Here is a 21,092-nt window from a genome sequence, read left to right on the forward strand (position 1 = left end):
TGTTTGTTTGTTTGTTTTGGGGCCATAACCAGTGGCACTTAGGGGTTGCTCCTGGCTCTATGCTCAGAAAGCACTCCTGGCAGGCTCAGGGGACCATATAGGTTGCTGGGAATCTAATCCAGGTCCATCCTGAGTAGGCCTCGAGCAAGGCAAATGGCCTACTGCTGTGCTATCTTTCAGGCCCTGATTTTATTTTTTTAAAGAACCAACTCTTGCTGTCATTAATCTTTTAGATTACTTTTGGGTTTCCAGTTCATTAATTTCTGCTCTGAGCTTTGTTCTTTCCTTCTGTCTGCCTATTTTTAGTTCATTTTGTTGATCCTTCTCAAAATTTTTAAGCTGTTCTATTAAGCTTTTTAAGTACGCTCTTCCATCATTCCTTTTTTTTTTTTTTTTTGGGCCACACCCGTTTGACGCTCAGGGGTTACTCCTGGTTATCCGCTCAGAAATCGCTCCTGGCTTGGGGGACCATATGGGACGCCGGGGGATTGAACCTCAGTCCATCCTACGCTAGCGCTTGCAAGGCAGACACCTTACCTCTAGCGCCACCTTCCCGGCCCCGTCATTCCTGATGAATACTTAAAAGAAGATAAATTTTCCTCTTAATACTACTATTGCTGTGTCTCACAAATTTGTGTCTTCATTCTCATTTGTTTCCAGAAATCTTTTGATTTGATTTTTGATTTCACTAACCCACTTGCTATTTGGCAGTGAGCTCTTTAATTTCCCGGTGTTAAAGTTCTTTCTCTGTGTCTATTTGTAATTTACTTCTAATTTCAGTGCATGATGATCTGAGCCAAGATTGTTTTTGCTGTTTTTCCTTTTCTTTTTCCTTTTTTTGGTTTTTCGGGCCATACCCGTTTGATGCTCAGGAGTTACTCCTGGCTAAGCGCTCAGAAATTGCCCCTGGCTTGGGGGGACCATATGAGATGCCGGGGGATCAAACTGCAGTCCTTCCTTGGCTAGCGCTTGCAAGGCAGACACCTTACCTATAGCGCCACCTCACCGGCCCCAACCTTTTCTTTTTCTTTTTTGTTTTTGGGTAACACTTGGCGGCTCTCAGGAGTTACTCCTGTCTCTGCACTCAGAAATCACTCTTGGCAGGCTCAGGGGACCATATGGGATGCCAGGAATCGAACCCGGTTTCATCCCAGGTCAGCCACATGCAAGGCAAATGCCCTACTGCTGTGCTATTGCTCTGGCCCAGTTTTTATTTTCAGGGAAAGTGAAAGGAGAGAGTTGTGCATGAAACCCACTATCCACTCACTCCCCAGGAATATTCCTGATTCTGTGCTCAGAAATAAACCCTGAACCACGGCAGATGCTTATGGGACCATAGTGATGCTGGGGATTAAAATTGTCCTGGCCTCAGACAAGGCAAGTACCTGATATCCTCTCTAGCCCCCATATTTATTTTTTCGAATGTCAAATGTGCCTCCATGTTGTATGTGCTGCTTCTTTCTCTGCCATTTCTTTACCCAATATAATGAGCTGATTGCTATTTGTCCTCAAATTCAGTCAGGCACCATTTCTTCAAGGAAACCTTCCTTGATGTGAACCAGTCCAAATTATAGGTCCCTCCTAAAATCTCCAGCACCGTCAATACTCCCAAAGCACGTGAACTATTTCTTAGATACGGTGCTTATTGCAATAAGATTGTACATTTTATTTTCCAAACTTGAATGTAGGAGCCTTATCTTTTCCCTCTTTATATTTTCAGCACATGGCACCTAAAAGATCATCCACAAATATTTGTTTCACTAATTATGTCAACTTACCTCTTCCCATTGGAATGTAAAATCATTCTAAACATCTTTTTTCCTTGTGTCTCCATAGTATAAGGTGTCCTGGCATTCATGCTGTCAAATTTGGGGGTAATTTCAGGTTATCTACTAGACTCTGTTGATAATGCTCCTTTTTTTTTTCTTTTCTTTTTTGGTTTTTGGGCCACACCCGGTGACGCTCCTGGCTTGGGGGACCATATGGGACGCCGGGGGATCGAACCGCAGTCCGTCCAAGGCTAGCGCAGGCAAGACAGGCACCTTACCTCTAGCGCCACCGCCCGGCCCCTGATAATGCTCCTTAATGCTTTTCTCATTTCTTTGTTTTTAAGTTTTTGGGCCACACCCAGTGATGCTAATGGTTATTCCTGGCTATATGCTCAGAAATTACTCCTGGTTTGGGGGACCATATGGGACACTGGAGGATTAAACCACTGTCCTTCCAAGGTTAGCGCATGTAGCCCTACCACTTGCAACACCATTCCAGCCTCACTTTTCTCATTTTTTATATCTTGTTTTTTTTTTTGTTTCTATAGCTACTTCACCTTTTGCTTCCTCTCATTTCTTCAGTTGATTCTCTCCAATCTTTAAACATCAAGGTGCCCTGAATTCAGCTGTCAGACCGATTTTCCTTTCTAAACATTTACCCTCTGGCTGAGCTCATGAATCTTTTTTTTTTGCAGGGGTTTGGTGGTTGGGGAGGAAGTGGTGTAGTATTGCTCTGGGGGCCCACCACCCAGGAAATTCTTGGACAACTGGACACTTAGCTCAACCCACAGGCCAAGAATGTGATGATGTAATGCTTTCCTTAGTTTTATAGGGCAGGGTTACAAAGCATGTAGAGCAGCATGTGACAGGCATCGAATATGGTGAGAAATAAGTGGAAATATAAACTTCCTTCTGTCCAAATAGTCCTTTTCTTGGGCTTTACACAAATATCTTCTCAGAGGGCTTTTCCTTGACCACCCTACAATCAATTCTTCTTATCTGTATCATTGTTTCATAGCAGTATCACCACCTGACACAATTTCCTTACTGTCTCTCCTACTAAAGAGTCAAGTCTATAAAGAGAGACAGACAGAGAGAGAAGAAGAGGGAGAGAGAGAGAGGCAGCAATGAGAGATGAGAAAGAGGCAGGAGAGGGTGGATGGGAGGAAAGAGGTCATCAGGGAGGATGAGAGGGAAACTGTTGACAATGGAAATGCACATGGGTAAAGTCATACATTATATGACTGCAACTTAAACATGAACAACTTTATCTGTTAAAAAAAAAAAAACCCTGGGGCCGGAGATATAGCACAGCGGTATTTGCCTTGCAAGCAGTCGATCCAGGACCTAATGTGGTTGGTTCGAATCCCAGTATCCCATATGGTCCCCCATGCCTGCTGAGTTATTTCTGAGCCGATAGCCAGGAGTAACCCCTGAGCACTGCTGGGTGTGGCCCAAACACACACACACAAAAACAACAAAAAACAAAAACAAAAACCCTGTGGGCCGGAGAGATAGCATGGAGGTAAGGCATTTGCCTTGCATGCAGAAGGACAGTGTTCAAATCCCGGCATCCCATATGATCCTCCAAGCCTGCCGGGAGCAATTTCTGAGTGTAGAGCCAGGAGTAACACCTGAGCACTGCCGGGTGTGACTCAAAAACAAACAAACAAACAAAAGAAGCAAAAGAGAGAGAGAGAAGAGAGAAAAAAGCAAAAGAGAGAGAGAAGAGAGAAAAGAAACCAGCAACTGAATGAAATGATGGGAGTTTTTTTTTTTTCCGGGACGCTGGGGGATCGAACCACGGTCCTTCCTTGGCTAGTGCTTGCAAGGCAGACACCTTACCTCTAGCACCACCTCGCTGGCCCCATGATGAGAGTTTTTTCTTAAAGTGCACCAGAGGGTGTTTATGTCTGATTTACTGGAAAATTAAACCAAAGACCTAGTCTTTGAAAAAACTTACATTTTACATGCTAATTTAAATAAGATACTAAAACTACCTGGAGATGTTTTAAAATGCCAACTAAATTAAAGAATTCTTGCCCAAATACATGGGGTTTCTCCCCCCACCCCAAGATTAAATTAAGAAATATACTACACAGCTTAGCTGAAAGTTAGCCAGTAGGGACAGGAGAGAATAGGGTTCATGTTCTAAGGTTTCAGCATTTGATAAATCCTGTAGGTAAGAGGGTAAGAGACTGCCTAACTAATTTGGGTAAAGATTAGCTTTTTTCTTTTCTTTCTTTTCTTTCTTTCTTTTCTTTCTTTCTTTTCTTTCTTTCTTTCTTTCTTTCTTTCTTTCTTTCTTTCTTTCTTTCTTTCTTTCTTTCTCTCTTTCTTTCTTTCTTTCTTTCTGTCTGTCTTTCTTTCTTTCTTTCTTCTTTTCTTTCTTTCTTTCGTTCTTTCTTTCTTTCTTTCTTTCTTTCTTTCTTTCTTTCTTCTTTCTTTCTTTCTTTTTTTTTTGGTTTTTGGGTCACACCTGGCAGTGCTCAGGGGACCAGTTCTTTTAAATAAAGAACTGTGGAGAGTGACAACAATAGCTGCCATTAAGATTCATACAAAAAGAAATTCTGATCGTTTAATTTGGGAAAAAGGAGTGACTATGGAAATTCTGTATTCTAATTTAAGCAGAAGCAGTACGCCATTACTAATCTTAGTCCTTGGCCTTGTCTTTCACTCAACCAATGAAAAGAAAAAAGTGTCTCAAAAAAAGAACCTCAATGAAAATGTAAGGTTGCCTATAATAGAGCCAAGTTCTCCTGAGCAAATGCTCACAAATAAGACCATCTGATGTGGATGGAGGCTGAGCCTAGGAAGGCCAAACAAGCTCTGCTTATAAAACTCCTTTCACAGGTCCCCAAGGCTTCAGAATACTCACACTTCTCTTTTCTGTGTTTGCTTCCTCCGCTGCTTTCTGGTACCTTCAGAGAAGGGGAGGGGTGAAAAAAAGAGAGAATATTCTCAAATTAAACTTACATTTTCAGACTTTACGCAACAATAAGATTCTGCCAACAATTGTACTGAATCAACTCTATCATCACAGGCTCAAAATGACCCTCAGTGCTGGTTCCAGTGCTGGTTCAACTTTGCTCTAGTATAACTCAAAGACCCAAGTAGATGAAGAAAATTCTTGGGGCTGGAGTGATAGCACAGTGGTGGGGTGTTTGCCTTGCACACTGCTGGCCCAGGACAGACCCAGGTTTGATCCCTGGCATCCCATATGATCCCCTGAGACTACCAGGAGCGATTTTTGAGTGCAGAGCTAGGAATAAGCTCTGAACATGGCCAAGAAAATTCTTGGAAACTGAATACTTGAGTATTCAGCCATAGTTTCATTACTTATTAACTTGATCCATTGCCAGCTATTTAGCCCCTAAGTCTCAGTTTCCTTATTTAGAAATGGCATTATAGGGACTGGAGCCTAATTACAGTGGGTAGAGCATTTGCCTCGCACATGGCTGACCTAAATTTAATCCCTGGGTTCAATCCCATATGGCCCCTTGCATACTGCCAATAGTGATGACTAAGTGTAGTGACAGGAGTAAGGGCTGGTGAGATAGTACAGAGGGTAAGGCTTTGCATGCAGCAGACCGGGGTTTGATTCCCTGCATCCCCTGCAAACTGCCAGGAGTGAATCCTGAGAGCAGGGCCAGGAGTAAACTCTGAACATCACTGGGTGTGGCCCAGAAACACAAACCACAGAAAAGAAAATGGCATTACATACTATTTTCAGGGTTGCTTGGAAGAGTAAATGAGATCACATATATAATAATGATTTGGAATCAGAGAATATAGCACTGCATCAATCCTACAATACACATTTTCCAAATAAAAAATTAACTATAACTTTATAACTCTTTTATAGTTGTTGTTTTGGGTCACACTCATGTTCAGGACTTACCCATGATTTTGTGCTCAAGAGAGCTTATGGGGGGTTAGGGAATAAACCCAGACTGGCAAGCCAAATGCCCTACCAGCTGTACTATTGCTCTGGCCTTGAACTTTATAACTCTTGCCAGTCAAATGATCAAGGTAGTAATACTGCTTATACATGCTTAAATTTAGTTTGTTGTTGGCGTTTTCAGATTTAGTTCAGATAAATGTAATTGAGGGCACTACATATCTTTTAAATAACATGTAAAATGTCCTTAAAAAGAGATTACGTTAGGACTGGAATGATAGCACACAGGTGTTTGCCTTGCATGCAACCAACCCAGAACAGATCTAGGTTTGACCCTGGCATCCCATATGGTGCCCTAAGCATTCCAGGAGCGATTTCTGAGCACAGAGCCAGGAGTAATTAACTCCTGAGTGCTGCCAGATGTGGCCCAAACCCTCCCTCTAAACAAAGAGATTACCGTACATTATGAGGCTGGAACGATAGGACATTTTTTTTGTACAAGGCCAACCCAGGTTCAGTCCCTGGCCCATATGGTTCCTGAGCCCACCAGAAATGATTCCTGAGCAATGAGCCAGGAGTAACGCCTGAGAATTGTTGGGTGTGGCCGAAAACCAAAACACTTAAAGTCAGAAGTAGCCCCTGACCTTCACAGGGTGTGACCCAAAAACCAAAATCAAAAAAAAAAAAAAAAAAAAAAGAGGTTACATTAGAATTAGACAGTTAAAGAAAACATTTTACCATTTTGTATATGCATAAGAGAGACATGTGAGATAGGTCTATGTGATAAAGTAGACAGCAGTCCTTTTAGCAATATATTACTTAGTGATGCATAAAATAATGACAAAGCCAAGGGTGTAACATCTAGATTTTATATGGTTATTATTTAATTTTACTATTAATTTTAATATATCAAGATTTAATTTAATATCACATATCATTTAAATAAAAAGATTTCTGAGAATAGAAGCTAATTGTTTTTCTTCTTGCTCTCTCTCTCTCTCTCTCTCTCTCTCTGTGCCATACCTAGTGGTGCTCAGGGTCTCTCTGGGGATTGAATATGGGCTTCTGGCATACAAAACATAAACTCAGCTATTGACCACTGAAGTCTTAGGGCTGTTCCACTGGACATCAGGTTTCCTTTTCCTTTTTTGGAGGGGGGGCACAACCGGTGATGCTCAGGAATTACTCCTGGCTATGCAGTCAGAAATCGCTCCTGGCAGGGGCCAGAGAGACAGCATAGAGGTAAGGCATTTGCTTTGCAAGCAGAAGGAAGGTGGTTCCAATCCCGGCATCCCATATGGTCCCCCGAGCCTGCCAGGAGTGTTTTCTTTTTTTTTTTTTTTTTTTTTGGTTTTTGGGCCACACCCGTTTGACGCTCAGGGGTTACTCCTGGCTATGTGCTCAGAAATCGCCCCTGGCTTGGGGGGACCATATGGGATGCCGGGGGATCGAACCGCGGTCCTTGGCTAGCGCTTGCAAGGCAGACACCTTACCTCCAGCGCCACCTACCCGGCCCCAGGAGTGTTTTCTGAGCGTAGGGCCAGGAATAACTCCTGAGCACTGCTGGATATGACACCCCCCTCCCAAAAAAAAAGAAATCGTTCCTGGCTTGGGGGATCGGAAACAGGGTCCATCCTAGGCTATTGCATACAAGGTACACGCCCTCTGGCTTGCGCCACCACTCAGCCGGTTTTTACATTTGAAGACAAAGGATGAGGATGTCTGGGAGGACCAAACTGCAGCAAATCTCCAGACCACCCATAACTGTCTTCACTAAACTTCCCCACCCACTCTTTGAAGAGCACCATCACTGGGGAGAATTTCCTACAATAAGCCTCTCTGGGAGTAGCATGTTAAGAAACTAATTAGCTGGGGCAGGAGAGATAGCATGGAGGTAAGGCGTTTGTCTTTCATGCAGAAGGTCATTGGTTCAAATCCCGGCATCCCATATGGTCCCCCAAGCCTGCCAGGAGTACCCCTGAGCGCTGCTGGGTGTGACCCAAAAACTAAAAAAAAAACTAATTAGCTAGCATGAACTCAATTCAGAAAAGATAGAGTTCAAGAGATCATCTGGTGGGCTCGGGAGAATAGAAAAGGTAGTGTGCTTACTTTGCAAGCAGCTGACCTGGGTTTGATCCTCAGGATCCCATATAGTCCACAAGCATTACCCAGAATGATCCTTGAGCACAACGTCAGGAGTAAGCTCTAAATACTCCCTGGTGTGGCCCTCAAACCAAAACAGTCACTTCCTCTATTGTCTGTTATGGTAAGATTTCAGATTTCATATGGTATTTTCTGACATAAAAACAGAAAAAGAGGGGCTGGAGAGATAGCACAGCGGTAGGGGGTTTGCCTTACAAGCAACAGACCCAGGACCAATGGTGGCTTGAATCCCGGCATCCTGTATGGTCCCCCGTGCCTCCCAGGAGCGATTTCTGAGCACAGATCCAGGAGTAACCCTGAGCACCACTGAGTGTGGCCCAAAAACAAATAAACAAAAAACAAAACAGAAAAAGGGGGATTGGGGAGATAGCTCAATAAGTTGGTTCACTCTCCCTACCACATGGTTATCTGACCACTAAGAGTGACTCCTGAGCACCAAATAAAAAGAGGAATGGGAAGATAGCTCAAATTGCATGAGCTATTGGGTTTAATCCTTTGCACTGCCTGGTCCATATCCTAGTCACCATCCTGTCCTAATACCTTCAGAAGTGCCCCCCCCAACAGTACTAAGTTGAGAGAAGCCATAGAGCGCTGCTCCCACAAATGAAATAAAATGTAAAAAGTCAGCTATATTAATTGCTGCACTTAATACAATAGCCAAGATATGAAAACAACTCAAATGTCCAAATGCTGAAAAATGGATCAAGCAGTTGTGCTATAAAATGCTCACTCAGGGAAATGCAAATCAAACCAAGGAGATACCATTTCACAATAAAGAGACTGGCACTCATCACAACAAAAACAAGTATTAGTATGGATTTGAGAAAAAAGGGACTCTTGCCTACTATTGAAATGTTGACTGGTCCAGTCTTCTGGAAACATTCCTTAAAAACTAGGAATTGAGCTTCCATAAGATCTAGCAATTCTACCCCTGAGAATATACTGGAGGGACCCTAAAATACAATGCAGAAAAGGCATTTGCACCCCTGTGACTAGCCAAGATCTGGAAACAACCCAAGTGCTCAGGAACCAACTAGTAGCTAAAGAAGCTATGGTACTACTTATACTTATATGGTATTTATACACAGCCATCAGAACAGTAAAATAATGAGATTTTCTGATACAGAAAGGACATGAAAACATGAGGACAAACAGAATTGTTGCACTGATTTGTGAGATATAAGAAAACATAAGAGACTAATAGCCAAAGACAACAGAAATGAAGGTCAGGAGGACTGATTTTTAGTAGAAAACTTGCCACTATTGTGGTGGCAGGGCGGTTAGGTCAGAGAAGGGACTGCTATAACAATGACAGTGGGTAGTGATCACTCTGGACAAGAACTGGGTGCTGAAAGGAGGTAAGATGATATGCTGCACAGCCCTTCAGGAACAGTATTGCAAACCACGGTGCCTAACAGGATAAAAGAAAAAAGAAGTGTCTCCCATAGAGTCAGCTGGAGGAGGGAGGGAAACTGGAGACATTAGCGGAGGGAAGTGGACACTAGTGTAGGGATGGGCACTCGGACATTGTACAACTGACTCAACCATGTACAACTTTATAATTTTGTATTTCATGGTGATTCAATTAAAAGCATTTGAAAAGGTCAAATAATGGAATTCTATGTAGCTCTAAGAAAGAATTTACAGAAACATGAATGGATAGAGAATATCACAGAGGAAAGAGGAATATCGTATAATCTCTCTCATATGTTGGACTTAAAACTAAGTACACAGGACAATGGTGGAGGGAGGTAAACACTGGTGGTGGGATTGGCCCTGAAACATTGTAGGTCTGAAACCCAACTATGAAGAACCTTGTAAATCACAATAGTTTTAATAAAAAAAATTTTTTTTTGGACCACACCAGGTGACACTCAGGGGTTAATTCTGGCTATGTGCTCAGAAATTGCTCCTGGCTCAGGGGACCATATGAGATGCCAAGGATTGAACTCAGGTCCATCCTGGGTCAGCTGTATACAAAGCAAACACTCTACCATTGTGCTATCACTCTGGCCCCTTAATAAGATATTTAAAAAAAAAAAAACACAGCAGGGGCCGGAGAGATAGCATGGAGGCAGGGTGTTTGCCTTGCTTGCAGAAGGACGATGGTTCGAATCCCGGCATCCCCCCCCCCCCCCCCGTGCCTACCAGGAGCGATTCTGAGCAGAAGCCAGGAGTAACCTGAGCACCGCCAGTGTGACCCAAAAACCAAAACCAAACAAACAAACAAACAAGCAAGTGAGATGGCTCAATATACAAGTAAATGTTTTGCAGGCAGGTGGCCTGCATTCAACCCCCAGCACAGGGTAGGGTGTAATTAGCCTTTGAGTACCAGAGGCTGTAAAAAAAAAAAAAAAAAAAAAAAGGCAAAACAAAATAAAAGCAAAAAAGAATGGTATTGGTATAAAAACAAATTAATGAAATGAAGAGTTATTTCAATATAGTCAAAGAATTTCTGATAAGAATTTTAAGACCATTCAAAGAAAAAAGGTATAAATTATGCTGGGAAAAGATGTAACAACATACAAAGAAATGAAGTACACCCTTTCTTTATACTCTATGAAAAAAAAGTCAATATGTATAAAGATATAAATGTAAGAACTATAATTATAGATTTTTTTTTTGGAGTACCCTCATCTTTATTTGGGAAGGGGAGAAAGAGAAAGTTGGGGCCCGCTCCCCTCCCCTGCTCTTCCCAGCTAAGCTTTAGCTTCCCTGCCCCCTACACCCGTGTCAGGGCGGAGGGGGAGTTGGAGGGGGGACAGGAGTGGGCGGCGGGAATTGACAGGCGGTGCAGCGGGGTGGTGGAGGGTCGGGTCAGGTGCCCAAAAGAGGGAGCAGCTCGCATGGTGCATGCAGTGCCAAGTGAGGGCGGGCTTGAGTGGGGGTGTGAGGGACTGCCCTGCTGATTTATAACTATAGATCTCTGAGAAGAAAACTGGGACAAAGCTTAATCCATTGAATTTGAAAATGATTTCTTGGAATAACTCTGAAAGTACAGGCCAAATTCAACTGGACCTCAATAAAATGTCCATCAGAGGATACCACCAACACTGTGAAAAGGCAACCTATGAAATGGGAGAAACTTTTGCAAATCTGGTAAGGTTGGACAAATAATATGAGTTTGTTATATTAATGTGGGATATGATATGTCTTCCATAGCTGGGAGAATATATCATCTGCAAAGAGTGTACAATATGATCCAGGACTCAATCCTAGATCTTAGCATACAGCCATCAGAAGATGAAAAAGTAGGGCTGGAGAGCTAGTACAGTGGATAAGGCACTTGCCTTGTATGTGGCTGACCTGGGTTATGAATCCTAATTACAGAGCCAGGAGTAATCCCTAAGCATAGTTGGGTATGACCCAAAAACTAAAGAGAAAAAAAAAGATGAAAGTGTTATGACCCGAATAACAAACAGAAAGGTGGAGAGAAAGCCAGAGAAGACAAAGGAAGCCAAGGGAAACCAAGAAAAGCAAAGATGTGGGGAAGAAGAAGTGGTAAGAAATCATGAGACAAAGACCAACAAACATCCTTTTGATTTAGCAACACGACTCTGGTAACCTTAACAATCCAATTCTATGGGCCAGAGAGATAGCATGGAGGGTAGAGCATTTGCCTTGCATGTGGAAGGACAGTGGTTCGAATCTCGGCATCCCATATGGTCCCCCGAGCCTGCCAGAAGCGATTTCGGAGCATAGAGCCAGGAGTAACCCTTGAGTACTGCTGGGTGTGACCCAAAAAAACAAAACAAACAAACAAACAAAAAACAAAAAACAAAACAATCCAATTCTATTATATATGTGATTTACTCATACTTCTTTAAGGATTTTCATTATCTCCAATTTTCTATCATTACAAAGGATGTTTTGTTAATGTCCTTCCTTATACATGTATTTTCCCTTTTGGTCTGAGACAATCCCCCAAAATGGGAATGTAGAAATGCAAATGATTATAGTTAGAAAAGAACTTAGATCTGGCCTTGAACTTATGTTTCCATATAACTAAGATATCGCCTACAGCATATTACAGCAATGACATAACATATAAAAGTCAGAGCAAGCAGCCAATCAGCAATTATTCTTGCTCAATAGTTGTCTTCCCAAGGTATTTACACTGTGGTTAGTTGAGTAAATGACCTTTTACTTTTTTTGTTTTGTTTTGTTTTGGTTTGGTTTTTGGTTTTTGGGCCACACACAGTGACGCTCAGGGGTTACTCCTGGCTATGAGCTCAGAAATCGCTCCTGACCTGGGGGGCCATATGGGATGCCGGGAATCGAACTGCAGTCTGTCCTGGCTAGCGCGGACAAGACAGATGCCTTACCGCTTGCGCCACCACTCCAGCCCATTACAATTTTAACAAAAACAGGTGAAAGAAGGAAGATAAAACCAATTTTCAACTTTTATTGTCCTTCCCAGCAATGAACAACGGTAGAGCATAGGTGGCTGTCCAAAGGTTTTTTAAAAAACTCCCTCTTAAATATCACCACCCAATATTTGTAAGGAAGTACTTGCTAAATAGTAGCAAGTACTGACAGCACCCCACTGCTTTTCTCCTAGCAGGTTCTTGGTACTTTTGCATGTTGTACTCTCAGAATACTAAGGGATGCAAATGCACAATTCTTTGTAATTCAGAATGAGGCTAGGAGTCAGGCCTCAAACTTCAGTCAAATGCACTGACAGACAGCAATTTTTATGACAAAAATAAAGAGAAGAGGGGCCAGAGAGATAACACAGCGGTAGGGCATTTAATGACTACCCAGGACTGAAGGTGGTTCAGTTCTGATTCCCAGCATCCCATATGGTCCCCTGAGCCTGCCAGGAACGACCCAAAAACAAAAACAAGGGGCCAGAGTGATAGCGCAGCAGTAGGGCATTTGCCTTGCAGGCAGCTGACCCAGGATGGACCTCAGTTCGATCCTCGGTATCCCATAAGGTCCCCCGATCCAGGAGCGATTTCTGAGTGCATAGCCAGGAGTAACCACTGAGCATCACTGGGTTTGGCCCAAAAACCAAAAATCAAACCACACCAAACAAACAAACAAAAAAATAACAATAAAATGGCCACTGATTTTGAGGAGAGAAGATCAGAATTTGAGGGGGAAAGTATTAGCCATGAGATTTCTTTTTTTTTTTTGGTTTTTGGGCCACACCCGTTTGACGCTCAGGGGTTACTCCTGGCTATGTGCTCAGAAATCGCCCCTGGCTTGGGGGGACCATATGGGACGCCGGAGGATCGAACCGCGGTCCTTCCTTGGCTAGCGCTTGCAAGGCAGACACCTTACCTCCAGCGCCACCTACCCGGCCCCAGCCATGAGATTTCATTAATTGAAATTTCATCCCACTTCTTTTCCAAGGTTCTCCCTATCTCACTTTTTTTAATGCCACCCCAGGTGGTTCTCAGGGTTATTCCCTATAGTGTGCAGGGATCATTCCTGGCATTGCTCAGGAGGCCATATGGGATGCCAGGGTAGAGTGCAAAGCTAGCACCTATCCACTGTACTATCTTTCAAGCCCCACTCCACTTTTTTTTTTTAACTTTTGGAAACTTTGACTGCAATTGACATTACAATTCTAGGCATAAAATGTTGCTTACACTATGCCTGCCACCAGAATACCAGCATCCCTTTATTACTGTTTCTAGGTCCCCTTTATTGACCCTTTTTTCAGATATTCTTGTTCTCTCATCTTCCCTATGTTTCATAGAAGACTAAATAGGGACCTGAACAATGGACAGGAGATTGCCTTGCATATGGGTTCATCCAGATTTGGTCCTTGGCAAGCCATATGCTCCCCAAAACCTGGTAGGAGTATTTTTTTTAATTTAATTTATTTAAACATTTTGGTTACAACAACGCTTTTCATTTGCTTTTTGGGGGGGAAGGGGAGGCACACCTGGCAGCACTCAGGGATTACTCCTGGCTCTGCGCTCAGAAATCACCCCTGGCAGGCTCAGGGGATCATATGAGATGCTGAAATCGAACCCAGATTGGCTGCGTATAAGGCAAACGCCCTACTTTTGTGCTAGCTCTGATCCTGGCTTATTTTTTTTTTCTTCACAGTTACAAGTTGCTCATGATTGAGTTTCAATTATACAATGTACAATAGCCATTTCCTCATCAATTGTACATTTTCTACCACCACTGATTAATTTCTCTCCCACCCGCCTCTGGGGCAGACATTCTTCTCTCTCTCTCTCTCTCTCTCTCTCTCACACTCTCTCTCTCTCTCTCTCTCTCTCTCTTTCTCTCTCTCTTTTTCATTCTCTCACTCTCTCTCCCCCCTCACTCCCTCCTTTTTATTCTTTTAGATAGTATGTTTTTCAATATTGTTACTGAGGTATCATGCATATCATCTTATCTCCTTTCAGCACTCAGTTCTTGTCCAGAGTGATCATTTCCAATTATCATTGTCATAGTGTTTCCTTCTCTGTCCTATCTATTTCTCTGTCCCTGCTATTTATGGCAAGCTTCCTACCATGGACTGGTCATCCTGACCTTTGTTTCTATCTATTGTCTCTGGATATCATGACTATACTATCTTATCTTTTCTATTCCACATATGAATGTGATTATTCTATATCTAGCCCTTTCCTTCTAACTCATTTCACTCAACATAATACTATTCATATCCAGCCAGTATAAGCAAGTTTCATGATTTCACTTTCCCAACAGCTACATAATATTTGATTGTCATACCAGTTTCTTTATCCATCATCTGTTTTTGGGTACTTGGGTTGTTCTAAATTCTGGCTATCATGAATAGTGCTGCAGTGAACACAGGAATGCAGAGGGCTTTTCTGCATTGTGTTTTTGGGCTCCTAAGGCCATGATGGCGAACCAATGACACGTGTGCCAGCAGTGGCATGTGAAGGCCTTGCAGCTGGCACGCGGAAGGTCTGCAATTAATAAATTTATAAAATTTATAAAGAGTTTTTAGGTACTAAAATCTTGTTATTAAGGTTTAATTGACGTGCTGGCACTTTTGAGGAAATTCTTTGTTTTTGTGCTGCAGTTTGGCACTGGGGCTCAAGATTAGCCATCACTGTCCTAAGGTATATTCCTAGGAGTGATATTGCTGGGTCATATGCAAGCTCAATTTCTGATTTTTTAAATAGAAATATCCATATTGTTTTCCAAAAAAGCTGAACCAGTCTATATTCCCACCAGCAGTAAATGAGAGTCCTTTTCTCCACACAACCAAGTTAGCACTCTATTTAACCAGGAGAAACTGCTGAGTAACAATGGCTGTGGCCTAAAACAAATATAAAACAAAACAAAACAAAATATCCCACAAAGGGCTGAATAGTGCAAATGCTCATTAATGCTTAGCTCTGAGGCAGGCAGCTGCTGAGGATGCTAAAATTATTCAGGGAGTAATAATAATAGTAGTGCCTGAGACCTTTCAAACACCAGAAAACAGAGTTCCTGAGTCATGACTCTTTGTATGCAATCATATAGAATAAAGAAAACATAAAGAGAAAATGGAAACTACAGAGGCTTGGGTAATGTATTTTCTTCTTTAACAATTACACCATTAAAGTATTACAGATGAAACAGGAAAAAAAAAGTGAAAAATGTTTTTCTTTTTTTTTTCCCTCCCTCCCTCCCTCCCTCCTTCCCTCCCTCATGTTTTTCTTTTTAATTTTATTTTTTAAAGAAAGAAGAGTCCCATATACCACAATATTATCTCTGGGTTGTTTTTGTTTTTTGTTTTTTTGTTTTTTTTTTTTTTGTTTTGGACTTCTCAAATGGGTACAGGTCTATAAGTAGAGCAGGAAGTAAAGGATCAATGTCCTAGGCCTATTTTTGCCTCTGCAAAAGAAGAATAAAGAATGTTGTGCTGGGTAAATTATTTTTGTTTCTTGGAACACCATTGCCATTATTTTATATGAAAAAGTTGACCATTTATAGACTAAAAACAAATTACAAAATTATAGCAAACAGGAATATTCTACTTTCAAAAAGTAGGAAAAACTATATGTTGATGCATAATGTCCAGTCATAATTGCTTCCCAGAAGTTACTTACCAGAGAAATGGGACAAAGGTTAGTCATATCAGTGCTTTTTAAGTTTTTTATTCCCATACCATTCTATTTTTATTTATTTATTTATGTATTTATTTATTTATATGGTTTTTGAGCCATATCCGGTGACACTCAGGGGTTAGTTACTCCTGGCTATGAGATCAGAAATCGCTGCTGGCTTGGGGGACTCTATGGGACACCGGGGATCGAATATAGGTCCATCCTGAGTTAGCAACATGCAAGGCAAATGCTCTAACGCTGTGCTATGTGCTATCTCTCTGACCCCTCTTTTTAATTTGGGGGGGGGGGAGGTTTGGGTCAAACCCGGCGGTGCTCAGGCGTTTCTCTTGGCTCTGTGCTCAGAAATTGCTCCTGGCAGGCACAGGGGACCATATGGGATGCCGGGATTCAAACCACCATCTGTCCTGTGTTGGTCGCATGCAAGGTAAACACCTTATCGCTGTGCTATCGTCCCGGACCTCCTCTTTTTAAATTTTTATATTTATTTATATATTTATATTTATTTATAATATATTTATATTTATAAATATTTATATTTATATTTATATTTATATTTATATTATATATTTATATTATATATTAAATATAAATATAAAAATTTATATTTATATTTATATTTATAATATATTTATAAATATATAAATTTATATATTTAACATATAATGGAAATCAAAGCAGAGAAATTAATTGAGTAGATAGACCCAAGCTCAGTTCTTTAGATTTTATTTTTTGGAGGTGGGTATTTAGTCCATACCAGTGATACTCGGGAAATACTTTTTTTTGTTTTGTTTTGGGGCCACACACCGTTCAGAGGTTCCTGCCAGCTCTGTGCTCAGAAATTGCTCCTGGCAGGCTTGGGGGACTATATGGGATGCTGGGAATCGAATGGGGGTCCATCCTGAGTTGACAGCATGCACGACAAACCCTCTACCGCTGTGCTATTGCTCCAACCCCAAGGAAATACTCTTGACTTTGTACTCAGGAGTCACTCCTGTAGGTGTTCAAAGAAGTAATCACAAATACTTGTAGGGATTGAACTTGGGCTAGATGCATGCAAGACAAATTCTCTGTACTATTTATTTAACCTCAGTCCTTTAGATATTCCTTTTCTTTCCAGAACTAGCCTATGTAGGTTCCTCTGGATATCAATTGATAGTTTGAGAGGGGGCTGGAATGATAATACAAGCCAGTAGGGAGTTTGCCTTGCATGCAGCAAATCTGGGTCTGATCCCTAGCATCCTATATGGTCATCAGGCCTGCTAGGAATAATTTCTGAGTGCAGAGCCAGGAGTAACTCTTGAATGCTGCCATATGTCCCCCCATCCCCCAAAAAAGATAGTTAGAGAGCAAAGAAGTTTGCTCAAAGAACTAGAGAGCATCCTTTGCATATTTCTCATATGATATAGTTCTCCACACCTCCAGGTGTGGTCCCCAAATGAAAAATAAATAAAAGAAAATAGGGGCTGAAGAAATAGTATAGTGGGTAGGGCAAAGTCGGATATTGAAATACATCAAGACAAACAATTTATTCCTCTGTATTGGGGATGACGGTCCTCCTCTACCCCCCATACTCACAGATTTTTATTAGGATTAAAAATATCTATTTTCTTCTCTCTGTCTGTCTCTGTCTCTCTTCACTCTGTCTCTTTCTGTCAGTCTCTATCTCTCTCTTCTCTCTGTCTCTCTTCTCTCCTCTTTGTCTCTCTTCTCTCCTCTCCCTTCCCTCCCCTCCCCTCCCCTCCCCTCCCCTCCCCTCCCCTCCCCTCCCCTCCCCTCTCCTCTCCTCTCCTCTCCTCTCCTCTCCTCTCCTCTCCTCTCCTCTCCTCTCCTCAAGAGAAGCAAAAAAAAAAAAAAATCTATTTCAGGGCCAGAGCAATGGTACAGCAGGTAGGGCATTGACCTTGCATGTGGCTGACCTGAATTTGATTCCCAGCATCTCTGAGCACCACCAGGAGTAATTCCAGAGTGCAGAGCCAGGAGAAACCCCGAAGTATTGCCAGGTCTGGCTTAAAAACAAACAAAAAAAAATCTATTTGTATAAAGTCTAATATAGTATCAACATACTGATTCTGATTAATGGGTTCAATTCTATGTAACTATCATTTTCCCATGTAACCTTTATGAAAAGAAAGTTAGCCTACTATGCATGAGAAGTTGCCCTCTGAATTACTTTTGATCTTTCTCGGTGAAAAACCCCCAGGGACTTTTCTTGGCTCTCAGCTCAGAATGATTCTGGTGTGATAGCTGGTGACAATATATGATGGGGGTGGGGGGAATCAAACTAGGGTTCATTGATACAAGGCAAGCATTTTAACCCAGGTACTAGCTCTTCAGTTCCTATGTCTAGTGATTCTTTTATTGTTTGTTTGGGCCACTCGGCAATGCTAAGTGGTTTCTCCTGGCTCTGTGCTCGGAAATCGCTCCTGGCAGGCTCGGGGAATCATATGGGATGTGGGGATAGGTCCTGGGTCAGCAGCATGCAAGGCAAATGCCCTACCGCTGTGCTACTACTCTGACCCCATGACTAGTGATTCTTTATTGGTGTCATTATTGATTTGAGGGGACATTTGAAATGTTTGGGAACTTATGGTTTCTCCCCAAATCCTTTTGCTCATTTTTTACTAAGAAAACACCCCACCTAAATACCTAGTGAAGGCAAAGGACTTACAAGGAGGCTGTGGTGAAGGGAAGAAGATAGTGAGTACTATGCAGGTGGACAGTGAACTCAAAGCATAGCTTTACGACTTTGGGGGAAAGTTTCAAAATGACAGTGGATATGTAGGAGAAAAGCATCTCTGATCACAAGAACCAGAGAATTTCAGAGAAGTATGTGCAGAAAGAGCTGCAGCTACAACTCAGGCACAGAAAACATGTCAAGGGAAGGACAAATTTAAAGAGGCATGGTGCTAAGTGGGGGTGAAAAGGGCAAGAATGTGAGTTTCTCTGCAAAACAGGGAATTTCCAAGTTCCATTAATCACTTCTTCAAATTGCCTGAAATCCAGCTGCTCCAACCCTTAGAGGGTTTCAGTTGGGTTCTTTTTTTTTTTTCTTTCAGTTTTTAGTTTTTGGGTCACACCCGGCAGAGCTCAGGGGTTACTCCTGGCTCTACTCTCAGAAATTGCCCCTGGCAGGCTCGGGGGACCATATGGGATGCTGGGATTCGAACCACCATCCTTCTGCATGCAACGCAAATGCCCCACCTCCATGCTATATACTCTCCGGCCCCTTCAGTTGGGTTCTTATGATTTGTCCCCATGCTCTCTTTCTCACATCTCTCCTATATACATTTAACATTGTTTCCATAAGCAACTTTCCAGATCATGTCATTCTCCCTACGAAATCTCCCTACCTTCTACTTCATCTTTCATATAGCCATGCAGTACACTTACCTTACTCACTATACTATTACTCCAGCCCACTCTGAGTGATTTTTACCTTCAGAGAAGTTTGGAAATAATATATAATGGAAGAGATGAATTTGTAAACTATGCAGTAAACTTGAACATTAAGCAGAATGAAGGTTTTTGATAGGTGATACAGGCAGAGTATTGTGGGAACAGAAAAGCAAGCAAGATGTCATGAAGAAACACAAAAGTGAAAAAAAAAAAACACAGGGCAAATAATGGAAGACTCCAGAATGGTAAGCCACATTTAGATTTTGGCTGGAGTGATAGCACAGCGGTAGGGCAATCCTGGATGGATTTACAGACTGAAACATTTATAGACTGGCAGGCTCGGGGGACCATATGGGATGCCAGGATTTTGAACCACCATCTGTTCGAATAAGCTGGGTACAAGGCGAACACCCTACTGCTGTGCTATCACTCCGGCTCCTCTTCTTCTTTTTTTAAAATAATATCTTTATTTAAGCATCATGATTGTAGTTGGGTTCCAGTCATAAACAGAACAAATTTCTAAGCACAGAGCCAGGAGTAACCCCTGAGTGCTGCTGGTTTGGCCCCAAAAACAAAAACAAACAAACAAAAAAAATTACATGGGGTGCCTGCAAGCTATCCCATGTGATTCTTTTGTTTATTTGTTTTTGTTATTTTGGGGCCATACCTGGCAGCACTCAGGCTCTGAACTCAGAAATCACTGAGACATGATTAGGAATGATCAGATGAGATATCTGAACACAGAATCAGAAGTAAACCTAAGCTGCAAGTGTGGCTTCAAATAGCCTCCTCCCAAAAAACAAAACAGAAGACAATATTTTCTTTTTTTTTTCAATTTTTAATTTTTTGGGTTACACCTGGCGGCGGCCCTCAGGGCTAACTCCTGGCTCTGCGTTCAGAAATTGCGCCTGGATGGGGGGACCATATAGGATGCTAGGGATGGAACCTATGTCAATCCTGGGTCGACAGTGTGCAAAGCAAATGCCCTACTGCCGTGTTATCACTCTGACTCCAGGAAGGGCAATATTTTCTACAAAGCAAGAATAGATAGATTTGTATTTATGTGTTTATTTGTATTTATTTATATGTATTTATTTGCATTGTATTTATTTATGGAAGAAAAGGTGACATTACAGATCAACAGAAGCCTCCTATTGGCATTTAGATGTATATTAGAAACAATTCCTAAAACTACATTTTTTACATCTTTACCATTTTTCATCCTTTGAATGTATTACAGTTTCCTATTAATGAACTACGAGAGGTGAGCCCACCACCTTTCCAAAGCTCCTTCCCACGACTAAGGTATCTCTATTGAAGTGAAATCAATGTGTTAGCCACCCCTGATATATTCTTTACATGTAATAATTATTCAACATTTTGTGTTGTTTGCTTTTTTTGGCAGTGCTCAGAGGTTACTCCTGGCTCTGCAGTCTGGAATCACTCCTGGCAGTGCTTAGGGGACAGTGGAATGCCAGTTATTGAATTTGGGTCAGCTGAGTGTAAGGCAAGCACCCTACCCACTGTACTTTGCTTCAGCCCCATCAACAAATTTTTTTTCCTTAGAAGTGGGGGACGCAGCTTGGCATTTGGCAGCCCTCTGCCATGCCAAAGGCCTCTGTAATCAGGCCTAGGAAGGGGTGCGGGACATGGGTCACCCCAGCACCTCTTTACCTCCTTCCTCCGGAACTCCAGAGCTTTGCCTGGCTACATGGCTGGACAAGGCAGCGAGGTGGGTCCCTTGGAGGAGTTCCTAGGTGGGAATAGCAGCACAATAGGTTCTGGCATTAGGACTTACCAGGGTATTTTTCTTAT

General features: G+C 42.0%; 1 protein-coding gene across 1 annotated transcript in view; it reads right to left on the reverse strand.

Moving 5' to 3' along the window:
- The window catches only part of LIMA1 (LIM domain and actin binding 1), a 138,643-nt gene that overhangs the window by 64,167 nt on the left and 53,384 nt on the right, over positions 1-21,092 (reverse strand). The window contains exon 3 of the mRNA XM_049783376.1: positions 4,648-4,690. Within this exon, the coding sequence (XP_049639333.1) occupies positions 4,648-4,690 (43 nt within the window). The remainder of the gene's footprint in view (positions 1-4,647; positions 4,691-21,092) is intronic.

This window comes from Suncus etruscus, chromosome 11, assembly GCF_024139225.1.
Source record: "Suncus etruscus isolate mSunEtr1 chromosome 11, mSunEtr1.pri.cur, whole genome shotgun sequence".
Classification (NCBI taxonomy): domain Eukaryota; kingdom Metazoa; phylum Chordata; class Mammalia; order Eulipotyphla; family Soricidae; genus Suncus; species Suncus etruscus.